The sequence below is a fragment of the Oxyura jamaicensis genome, chromosome 14 (genome assembly GCF_011077185.1).
Source record: "Oxyura jamaicensis isolate SHBP4307 breed ruddy duck chromosome 14, BPBGC_Ojam_1.0, whole genome shotgun sequence".
In the NCBI taxonomy this organism is placed as follows: Eukaryota; Metazoa; Chordata; class Aves; order Anseriformes; family Anatidae; genus Oxyura; species Oxyura jamaicensis.
In genome coordinates this window covers 4,129,319-4,142,033 of record NC_048906.1, presented here as the reverse complement: position 1 = coordinate 4,142,033, position 12,715 = coordinate 4,129,319, and the positions used below count along the sequence as shown (strand labels likewise).

The 12,715-nt window shown below is 46.1% G+C and overlaps 1 protein-coding gene across 2 annotated transcripts in view; it reads left to right on the top strand.

Annotated features, from left to right (window-relative positions):
- The window catches only part of SDK1 (sidekick cell adhesion molecule 1), a 393,889-nt gene extending 385,952 nt beyond the window's left edge, over positions 1-7,937 (top strand). For both annotated transcript variants that reach the window (XM_035340049.1, XM_035340050.1), the window contains one exon: positions 1,796-7,937. In XM_035340049.1, the coding sequence (XP_035195940.1) occupies positions 1,796-2,068 (273 nt within the window). In that variant the 3' untranslated portion in view covers positions 2,069-7,937. The remainder of the gene's footprint in view (positions 1-1,795) is intronic.
- Positions 7,938-12,715: the final 4,778 nt, after the last annotated feature.

The following is a 12,715-nucleotide window of genomic DNA, read 5'->3' as shown; positions in this document are numbered from 1 at the left end:
GGAGTCTGGCGTTGACTTCCCAAGGTTGGCAGCTGGTGCAAAGGAGGGTTTTCTAGGTGATAGACTTGCTGGGTTCCTTCTGGAATAATTGTTAAATGCTGGTGGGGTTTTGTTGTAATATTAATTACGTGTCAAGGCACCTGGAGCTTCGCATTCATAAAATAATCAAACAAGATAATTCTGAAAAAGTCAAGCATGGTTAACCACAGAAGAGAAATTTTGCAAAGCTGTGAAGAGTTGCATTGCTCAGGCTTTCAGAAAACTCTGGGAAAAAAATTCTCAACCCTGTCCATCACCCACTTTGCTGGAAAATGCTCATGAAGTAGTATCGAAGCAGCTATCTAAGCAAAGAAGTAGGATGATGGATGCAGTGCCCTTTTCAAATGATGGTTTGCAAGGCATTTGAGGGTTGTTCTTCAGAGACCATTAAAAAGGAGCTTCAGAGAAGGAGAAACTAGTTGTGTGGCAGGCAGGATCAAGGAGGATGTGTGTTTGCTGTGGGGTGTCATAGATCAGAATGATACCAACTTTTTGAAACTAATTGCAGCAACTAACAGTTGCGAGTTGCACTTACCCATCTCTCTCTTGTATGTCTTAAGCAGCTACCACTTTGATATTTAATTGCCTTTCGAATTGGCTATGCAGATTATCAGGAGGAAAAAAAAAAAAAAAGGAATGAAAGCTTTTGCATGCTCAAACCAGAGATTTTGAGAGAAGGCGTGAGATATGGCAATGACTGAGTAAACGTTTGTGGTGTGCTGTATGGGATGTGGCTGTTATCGGTGGGAATGTTACTGGGAACAGAAGGAAAATGTGCGCTCAGATACAGTGGCCAAGGCTTTGCCATGGTCTCTTAGGAGGAGATGGATGAGCCCTCTGTGCTTCCTCCAGCTGCATCGCAGCAGCGCTACTGGGGAGGGGGCAGGCGCACCAAGCTGATCTGGTTGCATCTCAGTAGAGTTCCTCAGCTCCAGCTAGACGTTGATAAAAGCTTTGAAGCTATCAGCCACCATGTGTAAATGTTTGAAGGGGTAAGATCCTCTCTGAATGCTGGCCTACGTGTGAGCCATGTCATGGAAGCGACCCCTCCTTCTGGCAGTTCTTTTCCAGATTTTGCATTTCTGTTTTCCTGTATTGCTGCTGGTTGGGTGCGTTGTTAACACCGCCGATAATCAGCTGGAACGTACAGAATGGAGTTGTTTGCCTGAAATAAACTGCAGTTTTGCTTAATTCCCTTTCAGTGATATAACTAATTTTCAATATTTAATGGGGCTTGCAAGCCAGACTCAGCACTGTGCAGGTGCCCTGATCTGACCAGCGTAAACAGCGGCTCGTCTGGCTAACTTGTGTGCATTTGCATGAGAGGCATTCTGTCAGTCCTTGCATCAGAAGAAGACAGATTCTCAATTGCTGTTGTAATTGCAATCTTTCTGATTATATGGTTGAAAGCTGTTGGTTTCTCTACAATGTCTCTACCCTTCTCAGCATCTTCTGTCAAAACAGGAACTTGTAGCACTTGCAGCAGTGTTCTGCAGTGAATTAGAATGGATTTTTCTGCATCTCTTAGCATCAGAGATCATTGGGGAACCTTGCCTCTAGCAGCAAAGCCTAGCTAAACCAGAGTAGTTGTTTCCTACAGTCCAGCATGTATTACACTTGGATTACAACCCACCTTACCCTAAAATTACAGTTTTTGTCAGCTGCTGATGTTAAACTTGTCTCTAATTTCTTTTAGAGTGGAGCAAGCTAAATCACAGATGCTAATGGCTGATTTTTTTCCCCCTTGCTGCTCCAGGCCACTGACTCGGATTATGAAGACGAGCTGCCCAAGCATTCATTTGTGAACCATTACATGAGCGACCCCACGTACTACAACTCCTGGAAGCGGCAGCAGAAAGGGGTGAAACACCCGGCGTCCTACAGATATGAGGAGTGCGCAGCCAGTGAGACAGAACCCTATTTCCAGACTGTCATCACGACACAGAGCTCAGGAGGGGTGTACACCCCAACGGGACAGCCTGCGCCCGGCTCCCGGACTCCAGTAACAGGGTTCTCCTCCTTCGTCTGACATGGGCCGGGAGGGAAGAGCCCAGGCGAGCCGCCGGCAGCATGCGGGGCGCCCCGTCGCAGTGACCGCGTGCACATGGCCGGGGTGGTGAACTGGGGGTGATAACTCCTCTGTCAGGGTAGAGCGGATGGGAACACGAATGAGGCTGTTTTGGTTTTGGTTTTCCTTTTTCCCGAAGACAATCAACTCTAAAAGTACGGAGCTGAACTAGCCGAACCTTTGTTTAAAAAAAAAAAAAAAAAAAAAAAAAAGAAAAAAAAAAAGGAATTCTGCAAAGTGATGATTTTAACCACTTGTGAATAGTAGGGGTTTTTTAACCAGTTTTTTGTAACACTGCTTCAGGAAGCAGCTCCCATGCCCTTCTCTTCCCTCTTTCTTTCTCTGCCCTCCTCCTATCCCATGTTCAACAAGGAGGTGAATTCCCTAGATGCAATGAGTGACTTTGTGATGTGATTTGAAGAGAGAATGTAAAACTTCCCAGGCTCCTTTTGCTTTTACTCTCTTTATTTCTCTTTTCAATTTTTCCCTACCATCAGGGTCAAGTAGGAAAACACAGAGAAGGGACAGACTTTGACGTGAAAAGCAGACCCCTCCTCTCTCCTCTCCCCATCGCTGCTCTCCACATTAGGAGCACTGGCTGATTCACTTAGGCTCAGATGTGTCACTGTGTCTGCTCTAGGCTCACTACTGGTGTCCGTATGCTGAATTGCTGACCTGCTTTCCTTTCTTGTTCAAAAGGGGCCTGCTGCAATCTTTAAATATTCCAACTCCAGGGCCTTTCGAAGAGTAGATGGCTCAAAAGAGCACTGTGGGCAGCAGTGGGTGAAGCAAGTGGGAAGAATTCAGATGCAAGGTCGATTTATTTTTGGTGTGGCTCTAATCCTCCCTTGTGGACTGCATGTGCCATTTGAATTGTTCATTTTTTAAAAGTCAAAGGACACAACCCAGCAAGCCAGAGGAATCTTTCAATTAAGATTGCAGGGACAAGCTAGAGAGTCTACTAATTGATGAGGTTTTTGATCATGAAAGTTATTCTGCCCTGTCAATTGAAATTGAGCATCCTTTCTTGCCCAGACTCTGCAGTGCTGCTTACTGATCTGTAAAAATGGTACACGGTAGTTGGGTTTGTTTGATTTTTGAAGCCACGTCACACGGCTTGGGTGAGTTTTGGTGTCCACAGGTGCCTTTTATTGATTCTTCAGCTTCTTATCTAGGAAAAGCAACAAAGTCTCTCCAAATAAAGCTAACATGTTTTTTTCAAGCATTGGGGTCATGAATTACCTTGTGCACATTTACAGGCTGCTTTGTGCACTTGAAGCTACAGGTTTTGAAAAGAAGAGGGAGATGTTTTGTTTATTTTCCATCCTTTTGTACAGCTTTCTTTTTGTTTTCTGTCCTTTTCCTGTGTCTGCCATGTTTAGCAGCAAGTTCTTTGTTCACCTTAAAATTGTCAGGGGCTTAAAGAAACCGAGTCCAGCCCTTGGACCTAGCAGCAGTCCTGGATCACTACGCTTTTTACTCTAAGTGTTTGAAAGGTAAATTTGGAAGGAGGCACATCCCTGCCACTCCAGCATCTGGCATTTCCTCCCAGGTGGATGTAGGTCAGCCAGGAAAGTTGGCATCCTGCTGCTTGCTAACATCACACTGGGACATGTGTGGGCACTGCTCCTATTGCAAATTGTCCCTGTCCTCTCTGCAGGGCTGTGGCACTGCCTGGTGGTGTCTTCAAGGCAGGCTGCTGAACCCAACCTAACGCTGATTACAGCGGCTGCCTGTCCCTGCCCTTGGGGGCTGGTTAGGAGTAGCCTGGTGGCACCTCACCTGGACAGGGGAGATTCAAGGGCATGCTCAACCTTGCCGTCACCTTTCAGTGCCTCTCGGACAGGGCAAACCAATTCAGAACTGCCTTTACTCTCTGGCACTGCCTCTGAGCACTGCTGCCCTTGGTGCATACAGGTTCTGGATTGCTGTTCTTTTCCACAGGCTCCAGAAAGAAAAAGGTTCAGAACCGAAAACTCCAGTGGGTGTGTTTAAGTGCTTTTGAGTTTGGGATAATTATCCACAGCTCATTAGATAGCAAAGGTACAAGCTTGAGCCGAAACCCTTGTGAGGTGCCCCCTTCTCCACCTGGATAGGATGTGTGTGGGATGGAGAAGAGGCTCCAAAGAGGATGATGTGAAGACGAATACAAAACAAACAAAAAAACCCTGCTGCCTTCTGTGCACTTTGACTGTTCTCTTAAGCCATATGGACTTTGCTTTAATTACTGAACTGAACAAAAAATTGTTCGCAGTCTGATTATTTTTGTTTGTTTGTTTCTTAGGCAAAATTATCTATGTGACTTTCTGATTTGTTTTCTTTCTTCCTTGTTATTTTCTGCATCAGATTACGTATTTTGAACTTTGCGTTACATATACATGGGACACAACAATGCAGTTGATGTTGGAATCTTAATGGGGCTTAACTCCAGCAGAGGTAGTGCCATGGGAGGAACCTTTCAAGGATCACTAATGGACCTAAAGATCTAGTTTAGAATAAAGTCGATCAAATGTTGAAGACATTGCTCCAAAGGATAGTGTTGTGTGAGTAGCTCCATACCTCCTGAATATTGTCAGATCTGAATTGATTTAAGGTGAAGTTACTCCCTAGGACTGTTCTGATATCACATTGAGCAAAAGGGCAAGGAAACCACAGGGAATAAATAAAAAGGACTTTGTGGCCACAGTTTGACTGAAGGAAAACATGGGGAGCAGTACAGTGAGTACAAAGTGAGGAGAATAAACTATCCCTTTTTTTTCAGTGCCATCTGCAACTAAAGTGCTTGTGCTTGCTGTGGGCCTGCTGACATGGCTGTATGGCCCTTTTCTTCTGACTGCCACCAAATGAAAATGTTAGATTGGATTCCTTTAGGACCTGTTGATCTGAACAAAGCCATTTCTGTTCCATTCCAGGCTATTATCCCTCCTTGTTTGGTTTTGTTTAGGAGCTGGCTTTTCTTAAGCGTGGGTTTATTTTATTTAGGCATTCACTAATCATGGACATGCATTGCCCTGCTCGCTCCTAAGATGAGAGGAAGATATATGTTCTGCCCAGGATGCATGTAACTACATGCATGATGCCTGTGCCTTCATATTCATATGCTGCACTTGCAAAATATGATGAATAGGTAGGTTTTATTTACTTCTAATATCAGGTAAATTGTTCCATCTAGAAGGAAACACTCCATCAGTTTGCAAGAAAGTTCTCTTTCATAGCTGTAATCTTTGGGAATTACAGCTTTGAAATATAACTTTCAAACATTAGCTGTCATGTTACAATAACTTCACCCATCAAATCTACTTCTGTTTCCTTCTTCCTATTTAGAACAGTCTTGAAAAATGAAGGCTTCTATGGAAAACCCTTTGTTAGGATATTTTATCTGTATTTATTTATTTACTTTGCCTTGTTTCTCAGGTCTCTGGGTGACTGTTATTAAAAAATAAAAAACGTGTTATGAAATGACCAAGGGAGACATTTTAGGGAACAGTTTAACAGGAGCTCATTTTTCATGCAATAGCTACGGAAATGTCCCATTCCCTGCAGGAAAAGAGTGCCCAAGACTTCGCCCCCCTTCCAGGGCTGAGCTGACACCAGCCATCAGTCAGCGATGTTCGCAGCCCTCCCCGTGGGACTGAGCATCAGCTCGGCGCTATTACAAACCATGTGCAAAAGTGCATTTTGAGCGAAGGAGCCTCCCACAGCCCCTTGTATTGTTCCAACCCACCGCCAATGGGGGCTTTTGTCCTCCAAAACTCCGTCTCACACGTGGAGTGTCCCCAGCAGAGCCTGCTCCTTCAGGTGGGGTATTTTCCATCCCCATCTCAGTGCTCTGAGGCTGGTGCATGGCTTGTGGTGCTGGGGTGCAAGCAGCAGTGGTGGGAAGGGACAGGAGGGGGCACTCTCCTACCTCAGTCAGTGACAGCCTCTTTTTCCCCACCCTGGGAGTCACCAGCTGGAAACTGCTTTGTGAGGAAAGCAGGGAGTAGGGACAACATGCAAGGCAAAGGTGTTCAGCAGCATGTACTAAAGGAATCAGTTTGGAGGCAGTTGGTATTACTGGGGAAGAAAAGGAGAAAAATAGACTAATCTGTTACCCCCCCCCCCCCATTTTTTTTTTTCCCTCCTGATTTGGAGTGCTAAAACCAGTGATGCTTTGCAGATGGGCCAAGATCTCATTTCTCCTGCTTATACCCAGGTCTCTGCCAGAAGCTGCTTTAGCAATTTTTTAGAATAAATATCCATGTCTGTCGTGATGTGGGGTTACATTTATTATCCTTGTCATTGCTTCCCTCAAGAAATCCATTGGGTCATCCAAAGATTATCCAATCTGCTCTCCAAAAAGGGAGGAGAGAGAGCTGTTTATACATACAGAGCACTGCTATCTTCTCCCACTTGCTGTTTTCAGACTAAACAAGGCAACCTATTTTAGAAAAACCTTTATAGAGAGAGAATTTGTCAGGAAATTTTAAAAAAGAAAGAACTTTTGGCAGGGCCATTAGAAATCAGCAGCCCTAGAAACCTGAGACATAAGAGAACCCAATTCCCAAACCCCCTATCTTTGGCAATTTCCTTTATCAATAGTAGCCAAAAGGGCACATGCAATGAGGGATTATATTTGAAGAGGAAAAGCTGTCACAGAACAGTTGCTAGACAGGCGGGTTGTATTGTAAAGAGTTTCATTCAGCCTGGAGTTCCTGCTAGTTCAATCACATTTCTTAGGTTGTTTTTATAGGTTTTTGCCAGCATGTGTGGAGTCCGTACGACATCCTAGTGTTACTAGAGGTCACGTGGGGAGAGGTTTGTTGCTGTTGAGTGTACACAGAAGCCACATGCATGACAATGTGGTTGTACAGAATCCATTGAAACCTCCTTCTTAAGGAAAGCCACCCTTCAATTAGGAGCACGTTAACCCCGAGACTGAACAGGTTGGGCTGGGTATGGGCCTTAAGCGGCTTCACCTGACAAGTCCCTTAATTTCTTCATATTGCTACACTCCTCTTCTTCTCCTTCACATCTGAAGCCCAGCCCTCCCAGACAAATTAAGTTAGCGTGCGCTTTGTGGAGGTGCAAAGCTTGCCACCCACTGTAGTAGGGCCAGAACTGATAAGCACACAAGTGTCACACAGGACAGGTGGGACGGGTTTGAACAAGGGGTGAGGTGCCTTTGTGGTTTGAGATTTGGGCACTGACTCAGAGTTTTTATCTTCTCAGAGCTGCCACCTGCCCATTTTAAATGGCTCAAGACTTGACATGAAATTCATTATTTCGGTTGATTACTGTTTGATCACGGTGCACTTTCTTGGGGCTTGAATAACTGGATATAGAGACTGGAACGGGGCTGCTGCACTTTATATCCAAGTGTTCTCCGGCGTATGTCCAATTCTCTATGTCTGGAAGTGCCACCTTTCTGCTGGTGGTGTCCCATAGGACACATAGCACTCCCCAGTTGGTGACGCTGAGCTCGGGGGCAGTGGCGTGACCTATGGGGATGTTGCAGCAGCTCTCGGGTAGCAGAAAGGTGCAAGAACACGGTGCTAGGGTGGCTTGGCAGCCGGTTGCTTTGCTGCTCTTTGGATAGAATCCGTCCTCTGATTTGGTATCTGCTGTCAGTTTAGGGGTAGGAACACCTTACACAGCTGTTTCAGAGTTATCCTGTAGCGTACTACGGTTATCGGGCCGTTGCTTTTACTTCAGTGTCTCCTTGGGAATTTGCCCTGGATTTTTGTTCCACACCTCTCGTTAGCCTCACCTTCACCACTCCACTGTTTTATATGAGAAAGTTACTTCTTCTTTTGCAAAATTGCTTCTAATTAAAAGAACCCTTTTTGAATGTGTGTGTCCTTGGTACTTTTATTGGTGGGGAGGGGGGGGGCGGTTCAAGCCTCTTCTGTTATTTTTGGCTTGCAGAAATGTCTTGGTGCCTTGCCAGTGTGCTCACGATTTAACAGCTCAGGACAGTGAAAATGTAACACGGGCTGAAATTCCACGCTGTTAGTTCTGGACTATAAAATCTTATAATCCCCTGCTGCTTTTCAGTTAAAATGGCACTCTCAAATAGTTTACACCCAAAATTTGATCAGCCTGAAATTTGTGGTGTTTGATGGTGATAAACTTCCCCCAGATCTTTAGTACACAAGAGCTGAAACCCACGGGGCCACCAGTTTGTATGATTTTGTCCCTTTGCAAATATTTGTCATCGCCTGCAGCACTGTAGCAGCCATTATTCAGGTCCCACAAGTGTGCTGATGTTGGTGAGGCCGGGCCGGATCCCAACCAGTGTAAATCCGTGCAGCTGCTGTTCAGGAGGGGTAATTGGGGCTTTACACCAGGTGAGGATCTGGCCTAGAGAAGTAAACCAAGTGCAGCCAGGTTGGCTGCAGCCCTGCTGGGAGAGGCGATGGTGGGAAATCAATATTTTCCAAGTGGGAGATGGGGAGGGAGTCAAACTGCTAAGGAAAGAACTCTTATTTTCCTGCTTCTGAGAGGGATATTATAAACAATGCATTGTTGTATAAATACAGGCAGCCCTCTGTGGCTGGTAACTTGTAATAACCCAGAGGTATCAATGTACCCATTTTGAAGATGAAAATCCTTGCACTGTAGAATTTCATGAACGAGACATTATTCTACAAAATTGCCAGAAAAACGCAGAAGTGCTTTTTTGAGGTCATTCAGCTCCGAAGTGTATCATCCTCCCGCTTCCAGCCCTTGCTTTTCTCGGGACACGTTTCCTCTGTACATGTTTTCGTGGTTAGGAGAGGATCATGGCCATAAACACTGGAGTGGATGGGAAATCTGCCATGGTATTTGTAGCCTAAACAATACCAGAGAAAACAGATTGGCTTCCCGCCCTGCCCTGAACAGCAAAAGCAATGGCTTGAGTGAATCAAGTAATCTGGGCTTTCATTACTGGCCCTTTTCCTGCTATTTGTCTCATTTGTTTCCTCTTTTTACCCCTGCAGTTTTGCTCCGGGGTTATTTATTTTTCTCCTTGCTCCTTTTATTTTAATTTTTTGAGCCTGCCTCTTGTTTTTATATTTTTCTCCTCATCTTGCTTTGTTAATTGTTTTCATTTTGAACCCACAGTTCCCACAATGTCAAAAGGAACTTTATCTGAACACTTGGTTTTGTTCATTTGTCTTGCACTTCCACCATGTCCCAAGAAAAGGAGTCCTTTTGCTTTGCTGTGCCATTTCCTTGGAAATGCAGGGCACATCTCTCTGAGCCCAGGCAATGTGGTTTGTGAAGCTTTGGTGCTGACTTCCCAGGCCTGTAGAGACCTCTGTTAAGTAGGCAATTGGCATGTGCATCGCTGTTTGTTAGATAGGCAGGGTGATATTAAGTCAGGTGAGTCCAATGCGTGAAGTCATCCTGCAGCGTTTAGGCACGCAAACGTCTGAGCTGTCGACAGTGCTGACACCGATGAAGTCATTTGCAAAATTGGAGAATCTGCACCTATATATGGAAAAAAAAAGCTGCAAATTATCAGCGCCTTACAGCGAAAACAATGTGTCAGAGGAGGAAGCAACCAACGCCCGTGATGTTATTAGAGGAGACTTCTCCATGTTGTGCAACTTCTGCAGGCTGAGGTCACTGTTTGTGGCCATGGGCCTTGTGATACGCACTCGAGGAAAGCAGCCGTGCAGTAGCTGCACCAATGTCTCTGCTATTCTTCACCCCAATCCTTGATAATATGAAACTGTGCCAATGCTTGTACTTTGTGCACTAAACAGAACGTGCAGATAAGGCTGAAAGGCGGTCCTGAAAAAAAAAGGCATGTGTAATATAGCCCGGGGCCTCATGCCAGGAGTGATAAAAAGCCTTACAAACACAGGTGACCTCACCACAACCCTGTCAAACTGGAAAAGGATTAATATTCTTCGTTTAACAGGAGGAAATTGAGGCACAGGCCAGCTTTGCCTATGGGACCAAGCCGCAGTTGGCGTGCCCGAGTGGCCTCAGTTGCAAATGTCCTCGGCGCAGGGCAAAGAAAACCCATCTTTCTTACAAAACAGCAGGATGAGTTATTTTTGGTTCTCAATAAATTGTCTTTGTTTTCCAGTGCTATCACTCATACCATACCAGGGGAACACGACTGACCTAATTAGAGATTAATTCTAACAGTACAAGACTCAGCTGGTAAATACAAACTTTTTTAAAATCTTGGGTTCATTTTTGTGTGCATACAAGCACATCTGATTGGTACAAACACCCTGGAGGTAGGGGCCGGGGAGGAGACAAGCAATTAAAAGTAATCAGAGAAGCTGAACTGTAGAAAATATGGGTTGAAGCAGGGCAAATTTCCAGACTGATTTGTGGGACTGTGACCTAATCGTCTGGGAGACCTTATCCTCTGAGATACAGCCTCATCCAACCTGATGGAAATCAGGAAACATTTAACCACCTACCATGGAAGGGATCAGGGAAAGAAGGATTCAGCTTTTCAATCCTCCATCTGGCAAAAGCCTTCCAAGCCGATCGATGAAGGTTCTTCCACTGATCCCCACCACAGAAGAAACAAAGGAGATGAGAAGATGTCTATATTTCACAGAGCAGGTGAGGCTTAGCCTAGTCAGCCCAGTGCCAGCCTTTATTCGCAGCAGAAACCCTCCAGCGGGGGGTGAGTGAGAAGCCTCCAGCCTAGCTTCCTTGGTTTGTCAGGAGGTTATCATGCCCAGCCTTCCTGGATATGGCTCGCATCCAAATCCCACTGATAAGAAGCTGCTGGCACTGAATGAAGCGTGAGCCGCGCAGCCCAGTCACGCACATGCTGCCCGCCCTGCAGTCATGGTGTGCTCCAGGAAGAGCCACTGCGGCCACGGAGCCTTGGGCCTAACTCTGCCCATGGGCCTCGATGCCCTGCTGAGAGCCGGGTCTGGCTGGGCATGCACCCTGGCTCTGAAATCACCCCTTATTTCTAACATGTCCCGTGACACGGGGTGGGTTTGGGCTAAGGGGACCATCGTAGAAAAGGCTGGGTATTGCATGTTTTGAGTTAAGGCTGTGCCATGATTCATTTATTTGTTTGTTTTCTGTCTGGACTCATGATTTTGAAGCAGCTTGGCACAAATTGAGGTCATCATGAATGTGGTGTTGCCCCTTCACCCTCAGATAGCTCTCTGTTGAGCGCTGGGTACTTCGTTAAGGGACGCCGCAGTGCAGAGACGAGCTCTTCCATCGCACCAGGCGAGACGTGCAAAGGATGGACCGTCCTTGGCAGGGCTGGTGTCAGAGAGCACTGCCACCCCCGCACTTCTTGTAATTGGCTTTATGTGGAGCGCCGGCTGTGGGTTGTAATTTTCTGTCTTTGCTAGGAAATTATAGAGGAGTGAAAGGGAGATGGGTTTCAGCTGCTGACACTTCGGGAGCCTTCAGAGGTGTTACTGGAGTAAAGAGTTGTGTGCATGGTAATTGCCCGTTGAGGGCTTTCTGGAGGCTCATGTGAGAGCATGGCCGGTCAGAAATTCGACTTCAGGCAGAAGACTACAATGAGATGAGAGGAACGTAAGAAGAGAGTTGTTAAATGTGCGACAGTCAGTGAAGGGCAGTTTGTTTGTCAACACAGATACTTTGTCCAAAGTCTGTCGTGTATTTCAGTATGTTTCTTGTTGCTTTTTGTTTTTTTTTTTTTTTTTTTTTTTTTTTTCCCTAGTTTGTGGAAGAAATGTAACCTTGGGGGTCTATGATACTGTTTGGGTGGATGTAAGCCCAGTGGTCTGCATCCACGCAGGACTGCTCCCCCCCCCCCCCCTTGTGTTTTTCAGTCCCATTTTTGCCAGCCGGGTGGTGGTAACATTACATCTCCTCTGGGAAAGACTGTGTGATTTTCAAACCTCTGCCTCTCCAGGAGTTTTTACAAGCAGAAGGGCATTTTCATTTGTCAGCCCTGTTCCTCTGAAGTTCTGCATCTTCCATGCCCCATCAATTCAGTCATCAGTTCCCTGATGCTCCAAGATGAATTGCCATTCCTGTGACAGGCCCATTTTTGCAGCTGTGACAATACCGGTGACTGCGACCAGCTATCACCACCCAAATCACCTTCTGCTTGTGTTAAGCGTGGTGACCAGCAGCTTGTGAATTACCCATACCTTCCCTGCTGCCCTGCCCCGGGGGAGCAGGGTCACACTGAGCTCCCCCTGCTCGCCCTGAGGTACAACAGCACAACCTTTTTACAGCCCCCTGCACACAGCCAGGGCTCCCACAGGCTTCTCAAGAGCCCTTGGGCTTTCTTATTAATGGAAGAAGCAGTAGCACTGTGTTGGTGTCAGCATGAGGGTGATGTCAGGGGAGCTGAGGCCACGGCTGCTCGTGACCTGGAGGAAGAGGCTCTGCTTAGACCGTGCTGGTTCCTCTGTGGTCACACGCCGTTAACCCTGGGAATGTGGCTGTGGCTGCAAACCATCCCTGTCTCGTGTGTTTTCTGTGACCCTGTGCACCAAGAGGCTGCTGGCCACTGGCGTGACTCTTACAGCTGGGGTTAACAGTTCTCACAGAGATATTGCCTACTAAGGAAACTATTAACCTAACTGGGAGAGGGGGAAAAATGGGCAATTTTGTGAATCAGTCAAAATTAGGAGGGTTGACATTAGCTCGGTGCAGTTATTTTAT